The 15,379-nt window shown below is 41.7% G+C and overlaps 1 protein-coding gene across 1 annotated transcript in view; it reads left to right on the forward strand.

The window, feature by feature from the left end:
- Positions 1-15,379, forward strand: part of ARHGAP15 (Rho GTPase activating protein 15) — a 398,066-nt gene that overhangs the window by 349,988 nt on the left and 32,699 nt on the right. Inside the window, exon 12 of the mRNA XM_034786034.1 lies at positions 1,320-1,454. Coding sequence (XP_034641925.1) covers positions 1,320-1,454 — 135 coding nt within the window. The remainder of the gene's footprint in view (positions 1-1,319; positions 1,455-15,379) is intronic.

The following is a 15,379-nucleotide window of genomic DNA, read 5'->3' on the forward strand; positions in this document are numbered from 1 at the left end:
CTTCTTCCCAAAAGCAAATTCTCTATAGAGAAAAACCACCAGAAGAACTGAAAATAATGGTGTCCAGGTTTTTCCATTATTTTGTATAAAGAATGGAATGATAAAAATGATGTTAAAGTTGGGTAAACAGGATGGACTTGAGTCCAACTGAACTGCTAAACACCCAATTTCAATGAGCTTTGGTATAGCTTGCCAGGATTATGTTGTTTTGATTTTGTTTCATCATTTTCATGGTTGTCTCTAGATTTGCACAAAGACTAAAACTTGTCTAAAAGTTAAAGTCGCACTACACATTTTAAAATCCAAATCTATTTTTGGGATAGCAGAATTTCCAGAGAGTATGTATCCTTTTAATTATAAGGGGTATTTACACTTTCACAGAGTTTTATATGGATTATGATTCAGTTGTTTATTGTGTTCTAACAACACCAGACTTTTATAACAAGAAGACAAAAATAAAATAATAATCACCCAATCTTGCTTTGTTTTTATTAGAAACTTTATTTTAGCATTTAGTTTCTTTTATATTTAAATTCCTCAGCTCAGTCAAGCTTCAAAAGAAAATATTTTTGTTGTTTGCAAAAACAGTTTTGTAAGCACTTGTGGTTTGTCTTTAGTGTGTTATCATTTTTGACAGCTTTGCATAGCCTAGGTAGGCCAACAGGGGTCTGTCTAATATTGTCGCTGGGCAAATCTTCCTCCCAGAGATGAAAACCAAACAAAATATTTTTTGAAGCAGTAAGAAGGAATTAATATCCTTTCTCTCGCAGTACTCTATTCCTTGCTGACATTGCATTCAGGCAAAAAAGGAGAAAAGTGTTACCCATTATTCCCTTGTACATAGCAAGGCTAACACATGTAAAGCAATAACTCATTTTCTATTGCCATGTTTAGCATATGTCTCCTGTTGGCTCAGCAAGGCCTTTAGGCCGGTCCCTTGAGCCGGCCATCATTGGCAACTCTTAGCCCCTCGGCCTCAAAACCAAATAGCTTTGAATCATGTTGAGCTGTGATGCTAATTTTCACACTGAAGCATTATGGGAATAAATGTATCTGACATTCTGTGTCAATGGTACTGTCTCTTTGTGTCTCTTGTTTTTTGTCAGCTGCATTCCTACAGATGGTATTCCATTCAAAATGTGCTCTTCCTACCAAAAAAACACACACACGCACACACACACATGCACAGCACCAAACCTCTAGGTGCAGAAGGCTGTTAACAGTTGCTGATGATAGTAGGCAAACATTAACATAATAATTAGTGTCTTGTAATTGTTTCATTAAAACCAGTTGTTCCATTTCTCCTCGTGTTTTCCCAGAAGAGAAGCTGAATTTGGACGACAGCCAGTGGGAGGACATCCACGTTGTCACCGGAGCACTCAAGATGTTTTTCAGAGAGCTGCCTGAGCCACTGTTCCCATACTGCTTCTTTGAACAGTTTTTGGAGGCAATAAGTAAGTACATCACATACAGTAGCAGCTAGTGAAATACAGTTAAAAATAATCAACCAAAAAACAAAAACAAAAAGGAAGTACAGAGGCATCTCTGACATGATTTACCTTCCATACACCCCGATCCTGTCTTTTTATTGGTTTTGATTGTCTTTTATATCTTAAAACATTTTATTATCAAACTGGAAAAATTACTATATTGTCTATGTGCAAATTTTAAATATGCAATTTATCTTAAGCGAGTAAGAGAGATTGAGGAAAGGAATAAAATGCTTGTATTTTGTCTCATTTCACTGGAGACATTCTAGACTGATAATCTGTGTACCTCCAACCACAATACTTTAGTGCAGGACTAATATTTGTGAATTACAAGAGCATCTACTCACGTTTTGAGGGGAAAGTTCAGCAGTATGTATCCAGAATGAGATGCATATCTCAGGTTGCACAAGGTTGCATACTGTGTCTTACAATGACCATAGGTATAATGCAACAATATTTGTGATCTTTTCTTTTTCATACCTATTATTAATTTTGTTTAAAAAATTACTGCAAGCGGAACCAGTATTTTCAAAACACAAAGCAACGTCTGGTACATATAGCTCAGGGTTTTATGCTACCAACACTTCTCTAAATTTAATATCTTAGGGTTCACTTTGTAGACTGTGACAGCTTGGGGGGAAAAATTGCCTGCCAAACAATCTGAGTTTGGGCTTTTTTTTCTCTCGCTCTCTCTTTTCTTCCCCTTTAAAAAAAGCTTGCAAGCCTAACAGGAGCTTAAATAAAGCCCAATAAAGAAAAATCTCCAGGAAAAACAATACAGCACTTAGGGATCTGTTCTCCGAATGACGCTCACGCATAACTGCCATTACCGTTAATGAGAGTTGTGCGCGCGCGCACATCAGTCAGAGAATATGGAAACCTTAATGTGCTGTTTAATTTGATTTTATGTTCATAAGAGTGTTTAGGTTCAACTAAAGCTCTTCATGACTAGCATCAGATATAATGAAGTTGAATAAATCTCTCAAGATCCTTCTCTTCCCCTCTCGGCTACTTAAAGATATCCTGTAGTTAAATACACAATGCAAAGAAAATGCATCTTGTAAAAGTTCACTTTCGGAGGCTCAATCCAAGGCCCCCCATCATCTTCTTTCATAGCACAAGAAAAATAGGAGTAAAGATTGTCTTCTGGGGTTTGAGCCACATCTCACAGTCTCTGTAATGCTCAAAGAGGGAAAAAAAAAAGTATACCCATTTCCTTACTGTGTTCAGCTTCAGCTTCTGTGCTGCATTGGAATGAGGAGATGTTCCTTTGAAGTACTGACTTTCCAACATGCACTTCAAGTGGTGCCCCATCTACCCGCTATGTCCTCTTGATGTGCTGGATCTTTGGTGCTTCAAGAGGATATAGTAGGTACATGGGGCACTACCTGATGTGCATTTTGCTTCACATCCCATTTACTTTATTCCACAGTCAAGTATTTAATACATATTCTCTGCCTTTAATCTCTTTCTCTTTCTGATGTGCAGACTCCCCCTCATAATACTACTCTTTTGGGGCTAAAACTAGGCTTTCTTCACCCTTATTACTACCCCTTGCAGTCCTTTGTGTTTGTGCTTCAGCTGAGCCAGAAGAAAACAAAATCACATGATCATGATTCCATATCATCCTTCATGTTAATGTATGGTCTCACCCTCTGTGTTAGCCTTCACATGCAAAATATTCTGCTGGTTCATTTTCTCCATCTCTTATTGATGAAAATAACAGGTAACTAGCAATAAATGTGTGCATTAATATTTGAAAGCTTGTCACAAACACACCGTGCTAGCACAGTTGCCGACTTTCACACGGGTAAATAAGCAATAAGCCACAATAAGCCAAAAATCAACCTAATCACATTTCAAAACCAGGCCAAACCAAGCCAGTCCCTAAGAACCCCAACACTCTATGTGACTAGATCCCCCCAGCGTGCAGTCTGGGACTGTGGTGGGCCCGCTGTGCACCCCTGATTTTCTTCCCACCTTGCCCCTGCTTGCACGTTCCCCTGCTTGCCCCCCGCTTACCCCTGCTTGCTGGGAGCCAATAAAAAAAAAAGAAGCAACAAGCTACAACAAGCTACAAGCCAAAAACTAGCCAACAAGCAACTCACAAGCCAATTAAGCCAAAAACAAGCCCAATTTCTGCGGGGTTTTTTTGCGGGTTTGGCATGTCTGCCTACTAGTGCATTAATATTTATCTATGAGAAATTAATGTTTCTGCTCTTTTAACTATTATTAATTCTTGTTACGATTCTGAAAGCTGTTATACACATTGATAGACTAATGAACAGATGTTTTTGAAGGGGTTTTAAGACAGTTTAATTCTAAGAATAAAATACTAGCAGTCTGATAAAAACATTATTTGCTGATATTTGTAATCCTTGGTCCTCGTTGATTCCTTTGTTACACCTCAGGATGATTTCTAGCTAATCCATCCATCTAATGTAATCTATCAGATCTATTCAATCAATCTATATATCTGGCCCCTACAACCATAGTATCTGTCCCTCCACATGCTTTCGATTAGCTAGAAATTACCTTAACGATTTACATAACAACCTGCATGGAACCTTTTTATTGCTTTTAAACTTAGAGTCAGGTGTGTATGTGGTGTCAGCGGAGGGGTGTTGTTTTTTGTTGTTCTTTTAATAATCCATTTGATAATATAGGGGCCCTTTCATGATCCCACTGAAATTAATTACAAAACTCTCATTGACTTCAGTGAGAATGACGTGAGACCAGATCCTTGCCACTGCCCCATCTGGCTAGTTTGCATTGCTCAGTAAACACTGAGCAGATATAAAGCTGCCTTAAGTGGGTATTGTGGGATTCCCCTGTTGTAGGTGAGTCCCCTGGGTAGGGTTACCATATTCAAACATTTAAAAAAGAGGACACTCCACAGGGCCCCGGTCCCGCCCCCCGGCCCTGCCCCAACTCCGCCCCTTCCCCGCCCCCGGCCCCGCCCCAGCCCCACCCCTTCTCCGCCCCCATTCCAACCCCTTCCCCAAAGTCCCTGCCCCAACTCTGCCCCCTCCTCTGAGCACCCCACATTCCCCCTCCTCCTTCCCGCTCTGATCTTGGTTGGGGGTTGCTAAGTACTTCCCTGCTCCCCACCCACCCCGCAGCCCCTGCAGCCTCTATGCCCTTGCCTGCCCTGCTCCTCCTTACCCTGCAGCCTCTGCACCCCCCCTGCAGCCTCTGCGCCCCCTGCCTGCCCTGCCCCTGCAGCCTCTGCACCCCCCCGCCTCTGCAGCCTCTGTGCCCCCCGCCCCCCCCTCCCCCTGCAGCCTCTGCACCCCCCCGCCCCTGCAGCCTCTGCACCCCCTGCCTGCCCTGCCCCTGCAGCCTCTACACCTCCCCCCCCCCGCCTGCCCTGCTCCCCCCGCTCACTCGGCAGAGGGAGAAATGCAGGCTCCACGTGGAATCAAACACTGCCGCTGCTCTGTGGGGGAGGAGGGAGCGGGGGAGGGGGAGGGACTCTGGCTGCTAGAGGCCCTAGTGGCTGCGAGCGGCTTTCAATCAGGCCAGGCGTCCAATCAGCCGCGCCGCGCTCCGCAGGAGGGGAAGGGGGAAATCCCAGACATTTCTACTTGATTAGAAATCTCCCCCCGGACGGCCATTTAACACTGAAAAAGACGGACATGTCCGGGGAAACCTGGACGGATGGTAACCCTACCCCTGGGTGCTGTAAAGATGAGCTAGTTGGGTCTATGTCTCTGATGTCTAGTTTCTATCAGGGGGTATTGCCAAAGTGCAGCGCACTCTGGTGATCCTGGACCAGTAAAGCAGCCATAAGGGCCCTTACTAAGGCCTTGCCTACACTGCCACTTTACAGCGCTGCAATTTTCTCGCTCAGGGGTGTGAAAAAACACCTCCCTGAGTGCTGCAACGTGACAGTGTAGACAGTGCACCAGCACTGGGAGCTGCGCTCCCAACTCTGGGAGCTATTCCCCTTGTGGAGGTGGGTTTTTTAGAGTGCTGGGAGAGCTCTTTCCCAGCACTGGTGCCATGACTACACAGCCATGTTAAAGTGCTGCCACGCGCTGTGAAGACATGCCCTAAGCTATAGAAGAGGACAAAACAATCCTAGGATTAAAGGAGAAAAGGTAACTTAGAGCTACCCCACTCCACCATCAAACCTTGGGTTCTGCACTGAGCACTACTTAGATCCATGTGAGGAAGATGAAATAGTCTAAAATCCTGCTATTTGTAATAGTTGGGAATAATCAAGAAGCAGGGCATTTCCTGGGGATTTAGCCTGCTAGGTAGGAGAAGTTAATTCCCAGGAACTTTCATGCTACCCTTATGCTAATGCTATTTTAAGCATTAAATGAAAAGTAACTTACACAGTAAGCCTATGGATATTTTTCCCCCCTGGATGATGCAGTTTCATTTGGTTTCAGTTGGTATGTACATAGCTCCAGAAAATTACTACACTGTATTAGTCAGTCAGATTGCTTGAATCTCTCAACATTCCATTCCCCCATATAAACAAACTTAGATATGGCCATAACATTAGAATTTATTTCAGGGAAATCATACAGTTTTGCTTGGCCTGATGAATGTGCGTAATCACTACCCCTATGAAGTATGTTTGAAGATTTACAAACAGTAAGGAGTGGAAGATCACAAGGCCTCTGGCCAATGAATACTCTACTTTATCAGGTCCTGGGCATTAGATACACAAATTTTTCTGGAACTCCACCTACCCATCACAAGCATGTCACTATGGGTACACATGTATATCTGTGATGTGGGTACAACAATGCTAATATAAGGTTAGGTTCTGCCACATTTACATTAAGTAGCACCTTAATCCATGAGTAGCCCCATAGCCTTTAATAGGATTGATGCAAAGTAAAATTCTGCTTAACATGAGCAGGGATAACAGAATCTGGACCAATGTCTGAATGTTTAATCACCTCTGTCACTGGATCTCATTTGTATTGCCTTCTGCCATTCCACTCTAGCCATTGACAGTGCAAAATAAATCCACCTAAGGGTTAAGCTATTTGCTAGCAGCACACATATTTTTAGTGGGTAGTTAACTTTCCCTGTGTAAAGGTAAAAAGGAGAGGACATGGAAAAGTGTATTTTGTCTTTTGCCTTTGGTTATAATGATTCCCCTTCATTGTATAGCCCAAAAGAATGAGTTCAAATCTAGAAATATTTGTTATCATGCCTACTGTCTGGTATCATTTCAGGTGACGAATACTATTCTCAGATCCTTATGAGAGGAGGAAAGCTGCATGGACATTAATGTGTCAAAGTGTAGCTATGTAGTTTAATCAGTATCTATGTGGGGGAGGATGGTCCAGTGATTAGGCCACTAGCCTAGAACTTAGTAGACCTGAATGCAAGCTCTGTGGGGCCAGAAGGAAAGAATGAATCTATAACCTAGAGATTAGTGCACTCATCTGGAAGACTCAGGTTCCAGTCTCTGCTCCAATAGCTATTTAAATATTTCATACAAAATGGCATAGCTTCAACAGGAGTGATTGATAGACACACCCTCTAGCCCACCCACTAAGAGGTGGGAGATCTGGTTTCAAACAGTCCTCCTCCAATTAGGCAGAGGGAGGATTAAAACCTGGGGCTCCTGCATCCTGGGTGAACGTTTTGGGTGCGGGGACAGAAGAGAGCACCACCACCTCTTTGCTTTGTGTTGGTTAGGCATGCTCTGACCTTACCTGCCAGATGAGATAGGAGGGAGAACACCCAATTAGTGAATCCAGCCAGACTTATGCACCAAGCAGCTCAGTAATGTTAGGTCTTAGATGGCTGTGTGCGTACCCACTGGCAGAAATGTAGGCACCTAGAGAATTTAGGCAAAGCCGAGCAAAGGTTTTGAAGATTTAAGTTTTGGATTTGGGCTCCTAAAGTGGCAGCTAGGAACCTAAATCTGTTTGTGGATCTATCCAGCTGTAAAAGGAGGAAAATAACTTCACAACAACTCTGTGAGGTGGGGAAGAGAAGTGTGTTAAATATTGTGATGCACTCAGATACTTTGGGAATGGAGGACATAAAAGTATCATAGATGTGAGTTATTTTTAAGAATCATATCACAGCTCTTTTTTATTAAAATAAAATAGTTGTAGTTGTCAAAGCCTTTAAAAAGAACAATTTTTGCCAATGTCACTATCTATTTAATCTTTGTCTAGCTTTTCTTCAAAATATTTCCATCTAGTTACCTATTATGGTTTTATTAATTCTTGATGACATCAAATCAAATTTTTATTTAGTTTTTCTTGTTTTCAGTTTTTCTGCATCTTCAGCATTTTTCATTCTTCTCTCTTCATCTGTTCTTATTTTCAAGTCTGCTTTAATTTCATTACAAAGAATAGTTGTGGTCTTGAGCCACAACCATGTTACAGATTTAAATTTGAAATATGCATAATAAAAAGGACAGCTCTGTAACCAATGCCATCTCAGATTTACTAAGGTTTCAGACGTTCAGAGTCTCGGCTATGAAGTGGACCAACCCAATAAACACGAAAATCAGCCAGGTTCTCAGAAGCTATTTCTTCCTTTTATGTGAGTTCAGGACTGTGATGCATTTCATGGAGAGGAGTGACAGAGATCTTTGCATCAGATTCACCTGGAAATTTAAATAGCATTTGCCAAAGAAGCTTTTTTGGAAAGCAGAGTTAATCCAGGCACAGGCTAGATGGTATGTTAAGTATCTCTGGATGACTATGGAATTTTGATCTGCTCTTTCTTTCCCAAACAATTCTCTGAATGAAATGGTAATATCCTATTGCTGTGGGCTTCCCACCTACAGTCCCTTAGTGTGTTTTCGCCCTTTGGCCTTGGTTGCTCCTATGGACCATTAACACTCTCTTCAAGTGACTTCACACATGTCCTGTCAATTAACCAGTAATAAGACACCACCTCATATCTATGAGCGTCTTTTTGTGCAAGCTAAGTGGAATTCAGAATGTCATTACTATTGACCCTACAGTGTTTGGCATAGTCCTATTATATATGAACATTTAAGAAGATGGATACTTAGGATTTTGAACATGATATATTATTGTCAACTCTTTTAGTTAATAAAGGAAGTTAGATTTTAGTTTAGTACAGTTTTGGCCAGATGGAGAATTGATGTCCCTTGGTCCTATGTGATAATCTCAAAGTCCATAAAGTCATGTTCTTTTAAAACACAGAAACAATACAATACAGAAGCAAGCTGTATTATCGGAATGAAAACAAATGAATTACATTGTTTGCAAAAGTACGCAATACTTTAAAATTGCTTTTAGTCTTAAAACAACAAGGTTGAAATTCTAGCTTCAGTGAAGTCAGTGGGAGTTTTGTTGTTGACTTCAATGGGACCATGATTTTACCCAAGATATAGAGTAGTGCTGTGGGTTAAAGTGATCTTTTTTCACTGGGACTTGAGACTTGTTTCAAAATCTGGGTAAGGTACCAGTGACATAATGTGTTCTCTGTCCCCTCCATGTCAGACTGTCTTCAAAGTGGGTGTTCCTCATCTCTATGGCAACGAGAGGCAGTCCAGATCTTTGCTTTGAGTCTGGGTGTAGGATCGCCTCTCAGGATGAGCTCTCCAGAATTATCTGCCTCCAAATGGCACACATGGCAGACTTCCGGGGTCCCCTTTGGAGTAGAGCTTGCACAAGATTTTTAAAAGAGTATTAACTAAATGCCTCTCAGTGGCTTCATTGGCTTTGAAGTTTTTCTTCTCAAAACTGTAAATTAAAAAAAAAAAACCTTTTGGCTTTCTGAGGAGGGTTGAGGGACAGCACCTTTCCTCCCCTAACCCTGCTGAAATGGCAGACAGAAACCAGGCCACGTGGAAGCTCCTTCACTTAAATCAAGCCAGAACAAGTAGCATGTAAGGGGGTAAGTTTTTGCAAAGCCCCTCTCCCCTAAGCATGGGACCCCTATTACTCTCAGGAGAAGACAAAGCCCCCTGTAGCAAGAGGAAGGAATTCCTGCTCCCAACCAGCATGTAGGCAAGGCCTGTGCAGAGCTGGTTAAGAAGGCCGCAGACCATACCTCCTTCCCACAAGCTGTTTTGTATGCAAACTTCAGCTTGCATGAAAGATGCCAGCTGCTGCAACCTTTCTGATACTAGAGAGACATTTGTGTCCAGTGGCTGCAGCTCACTCCTCATTGTGTACAATTGGTCTTTCCTTGGCTCAAATCCAGGTAGCATGGGAATGAAATTGTTCAGATCCCCCTCCCTAGGAGATAGACCTCCCACTTATCCCCTTCCAGCCTCTAGAGTTACAACAGGAGACCACGAAGTGGCTATTATTGTCCTCAGGGAGACATTCAGGGAGTTCCAAAAGAACTCAAATGTGAAACTGCAGAACTACTAACTGGGATATGTAATTTATCACTGAAATCAGCCTCTGGACCAGATAACTGGAGGGTAGCTAATGTAATGCCTATTTTTTTAAAAAAGGTCCAGAGGTGATCCTGACAATTACAAGCTGGTAAGCCTAAACTTAGTACCAGGCAAACTACAGTAAAGAACAATATTTTCAGATATATAGATAAACAAGATACGTTAGGAGAAAGAACAGGAGTACTTGTGGCACCTTACTCAAGTACTCCTGTTCTTTTTGCGGATACAGACTAACACGGCTGCTACTCTGAAACCTGTCAAGATATGTTAGGGAAGACTCAACACGGTTTTTGTAAAGGGAAATCATGTCTCACCAACCTTTGGAATTCTTTGAAAGTATCAACAAGCCTTTGGACAAGGTAGGAGTGCCAGAATGGGGGAAGTAGGGGGCCATGGTCCTCCCACTTTTTACTAGCTATAAGGGCAAGCAATGGGGGGAGGGTGTGAAGAGGAGTGAGCAGGAGGCAGGGTCTTTGTGGAAAGAGGCAGCGTGGGAGTGGGGCCTCAGAGAAAGGGGCACTGTGGCGGCCACTGTTTGGGCGCCAATAGCCACCCCACTTTTAGGGACCTTCCGGCGCTCCTGGGACAAGGGTGATGCAGTTATAATGTACTTGGACTTGCAGAAGGCCTTTGACAAGGTCGCTTACCATAGGCTACTAAGCAAACTAAGTAGTCATGGAATAAGAGGGAAGGTCCTCTCATGGCTCAGTAACTGGTTAAAAGACAAGAAAAAAAGGGTAGAATGAAAAAGTCACAGGAAGTTTTTCCTTTCTTGCACACAGAGGGCTTGCACGATCACATGTATGTTTGGTGAGAAATGAAAAAAAGGTGCTGCAGATCAGGGTTGATATCTGTTGCACAGAGTCATTCTAAGCAGTAAGCTTGCAAAATACTTGTCCAAACTAAAACTGGCTTTGGATGTTTGTTTGTTTTGTTTTGTTTTTTCTTTTGAGCATGAAAATCCACCTTTAAAAAGAGATCTTTTGCAGTATTTTGCTACTTCTTTTCTTTTGGTAGCACAAAGCAATGCTGCAAATATAGCAAAGGTAAGATTTTTGAGAAAATCTCAGTCCAACATCTTTGTTTTCTTTTCTGTGGACTTTATGCTGCCCCTTAATCAAACTTTTTTTTGAGGCATCATGTAATGGGTTATGTTGCTCTTCAAAGAGAAGGGGGAGGAAAACAAAGTGCCTGAGACACTTGACAGAAAATGGTTGTTGAATGTAAAAAGCTGATGGTAACAAATTGCCCTAAAAATTAGAGGAACAAAAAAAAAAATTCTAAAAAAATTGTGCTTACAGTAACCAGAACTCTAAACATAGGGCAGACTTTTAAGATATCCTCTGCTGCACTATATCAAGGCAACTAACATTTTAAAAGAAATTATATTTAGCATAGATTTGGGGTTTTTTTTATATGTTTGCACAGCAGGGACATATTCTTACCAATATCTTGCATATTTTGTTGTTGTATTTGGGAGTTGCTGTTTTTTCTTAGCATACTGGAAATTTTATGGCTCGTGCCTGGCCTGTCTCTTAACTCATGCTAATTATATTCATAATTAAATGTTAAACAAGAATGACTACAGCCAACTGGCTTGCACAGGTGTCTTTGTTATGAATAGTTTATTGCTTAGACAATAAATCACTGGACCCCAATCTGCGGTAATCTGTTCAATGAGAACCCCTTTAAATGTAGAGATTCACGGTGTGCCATAAGCGTTTTGAAACCGGTAGTTGTGGGTTGGTGCTAATAGAATGGATTGTGCTGAAGCATGCCTTGTCTCCAAAATCCCTAGACTGCATATTCTTTTATAGGATCTTATTCAGCTTTAATCCTGTCTTTATCTTTCTCTTTGTTTTAACCATCTGACAATCCATTAAGTTTGTCTACACTTTTATACATTAGTAAAACTAAATGCTTTTTCCATTCTCCTACACTCCATGGAACTGCTGTACTTAGAGCATTCCATATCTGTGGAGGAGAGGAAACAGCCACTGGCTCTTTAGAAGGAATGTCATTTGGTCCAAAAATACCCATATGAAAAGTGTGTCTCAATTCCATTTGAAAAAAGTGTGTTTCTAATTTACAACCAGATTCAGTCTTGGTGCGCCAGTGATTCTCCATTGGTGTTACACGGTGTAAGAGCTCAGCGAATATCAAGGAGAATATTTACAAATGTTGCAGTGAATTAAAAACCAGATTGCATATTGCACACCTGTTGTACTCACTTTTCACAAATATTCAACAGAGTGAAATGTTGTCCATACAAACAGTCATAGCAAATGGATTTTGGTTTTGTAGCCTAAATTTGATTTCTGATTAAGAAAAAATTTGGGAGGGGACAAAGGAAGCAATGAAACAACTCACTTAGAATTTCATCTGTGGGGTTAGTAGAGGAGGAGGGAGAAAATGGAGGAGGAAACAGGGAGAAAAGTTTGAGGCTGTCCATTTTGGAGAGAAAGAGAAACAAAAAAGGATGAGGAAACACTTATCACTTATGATGAAATTCCTGTGAAAGACAGGTGAACTGAAGGTCTGATGAGGGCAGGTTGGACACTTCAGCCCTGTGGGATCATGTGGAGGCTCTGCTGGGGAAAGGTGTTTCACTTCATTGTCAGCAATGGGTGCAGCTTCCACCTCGAGGGAGCAATGTTCGTGTTAGGAGGAGTAATGGCTTGAGGGAAAGCAGCAAAATACAGCCTCACCTTCAGAATCCTATAATTGCAACATAGAACCTCTCTTGGAGACTTCTGCACATTCACACACAGCCTGGTTATGGAGAAGATGACGGAGCCCTTGATAAGGAGAAGAGGACCTGAGAGGAAAGGAAAAAGGAACTTACTATAAGAGAAAAAAATGACTTAGATGAAAGGCATTGGTTTGTCTCCCATGCTGTGCCCTTCTCTTCTGTCTGTAAACCTCCCTGCCATGTAGGAGATCCTGCTGTCCCAGTCCCAGCACACTATATGTGAAATACTGTTGTATATGGGACACTGCTTAGCAACACAGAAGAAGGTGACTATTTTGTTCCTCAGCCTCTGGCCAGAATTCTGACATGGAAGCTGTCTTGGGGATCAGAACTAGGAATGCACATTTGCATCTGCACCAAAATTACTAATTTAATATTTACTGTGGTGAATGATGATGGGTCACTGAAAATTGAAGACCAGTAAATTAAACACTCATGATCCTTTGGTCTAGCCGAGTTGTGCTAAGTGCAGTGCCTGAGGTTAGGAGGAAAAGGTGCTACATCTGTGTTTCCTTATTACCCCAGACCACTTTGGTTTCTGGCATGAATGAGCAGAATCTGGGCTGCATTCTTTTACACCAGCTGTAAGAGGATATGTGACTGCAGCCTTCACAGAAAGGACCATGCCAGTCCCCTTAGCTACAGACCTGGTAAAATGGCAGTTAAACAAACAAGGTAAGGCTCTGGCAATATCTTTAATTGCTGGGACCATGTAGGCATGTGTCAACCTCAATTACTTTGTGCAAGAGTGATAGGAGAAATTAATTTTAAATCAATAAAACATTACAGCAGCCTAATTTTTCTAGAAGTGATATCTCTGAGGAGGCCTGATTCAAGTGGCTGATAAAGGTGTGTGAGGAGGGGGGAGTTTAAATGTTTTCAAAATTCCACCAACTAGTCCTGCTCTCTCCCTGAGAGAATCAAACATCAGGTGACTTAGCCAGAACCTGCTCATTTATTACAGCAGCACATACCCAGTCAGGGAGAAGAAATAATACCATGTTGTTAGGGTGGGCAATCACATGATAATACAAGTACTACAGAGACTACATACAGTGAACACAGTTTGAAATGTGGTTGCATGAAACATTTGTCAAATCATACTAGTGTTTAAGTATGAGGGCAGGTTCTGTGTTCCTACCAAGAGTGGGACAGAGTTCAGTCAAAGTTAATGTGGTTTATACTGTCTCTTGAGGGACACAAATTGTGGAAACCTGCTGCTGGAAAACCTGACAATCTGGCCATGGAAAAGCATCCTTGGCAGCTGTACGTGCACCTGCTGTACTGGATGACAGCTGAAAAGAGGAGACGAGTAAGAAAAAGTGAGGGAATGGAAGAAATAAGTAATGCCACGAGTCTGCCTCCCTTTTAAAGTGATGGCAGTGAATAGGCAGTACAAAGGCAACCTGTTTGGCACAAATTCATTGCACTTCACTTTTATTTTTCTTCTGTTAAATGGGATTTCCGTAAGATGGCTCCACTGTATATACAGCACAAATATTAAATTTTAAATATCCATGATCTTAAAAAACTGAATAAAATAACACATTTCTTCCCAAAAAGTCAAACAGTTGCTGTTAGATTCTAAGTTATGAAAATGTAAGTCTGTTAACTTGGCTCATATAGGTTATGTCTATAGTAGGTCCAGACTGAAAAAACCCTTACTCACCTTGATGAGCAGTTACTCACACAAGTGATTTCACAGACATCAGTAACTCTTGCCTGTATGATTAACTGTTCATTAATGTAACTAAGGGGTTCACAATCTGGCCCTTATCAAATAAAACAATGTATGCAAGTAGTGCTGCCCTGCAAATCACCATAAAATTTACCCGCCCAGGGCACAAAATCTACATGCCTACACTTACCATTATAATGTTGCTTAAAATCAAATTGTATTTTACTCAGCCATAAAAAGAAAATGACCTTAGCCAAGTGGGCATGCAGACTTTTGCAAGATTTTAGTGGCCTAAAAGATAGGGGATAACTAATAGTGTTTAGATGCAAGTGCATGTCTGCATAAATCCTTGTGGAGCTCACTGATCTTTCATAACCAATAATAACAGGAATCTTGACTCCAAAGCAAAAAGAAAACCTCTTTCAAAGTGATATGACCCACTCTGGTTAGCGTAGTGAGCTAATGGAGAGAAATATCCTGACAGTGCACATGGCAGTAAGGCAGTGTCAAGCACAACACTGCTAGTAAAAGGCAGAAGGTCTGGAGTTAGCGCATAGTCAAGGTGTCATGTAAGGAATGGCTGTTACGGGTGCAGAAGGAGCGTGGGGTGAACGGTGAAAAGAGCTAAAATCTCCAACCAAAATGTCCTGTCCACTATCACTAACTGCTGCAGCTGCTGTTAAGGGGAAAAGGGGACTGGGAGAAAAACACTTGGGTGCCTACAAGACTAAAGTGAGTGCTGAGGGCAAGTGAGGGAAGCATGCAAGCTTCAGCAGTTCTTTTTGTTTATTTAAAAAAAAAAGGAGAGAGAGGCAGAGAGGGCTTGCCCAGCAGGCAATTTTATACACGCTTCTGCAGTTCCAACCCTTGGCTACCAAGTGCCACTTTTAGAATGGTGTTTTTCTCTGCTCATGTTTGATTTGCATCTGTAGCTCCACATTCACCCAGAACTAACCCACATGCTCTGCAGCTGAGTTCTTTGCTCATTTTTCTTCATACTGTAGATTGGGAGCACCTCATGCACTCAGACTCCAGCATGCAAGTTTAAGTGTATTACCATAAAAAAAAACCTGGCCCACTGTGCGAAT

Source organism: Trachemys scripta, chromosome 11, assembly GCF_013100865.1.
Source record: "Trachemys scripta elegans isolate TJP31775 chromosome 11, CAS_Tse_1.0, whole genome shotgun sequence".
Classification (NCBI taxonomy): Eukaryota; Metazoa; Chordata; order Testudines; family Emydidae; genus Trachemys; species Trachemys scripta.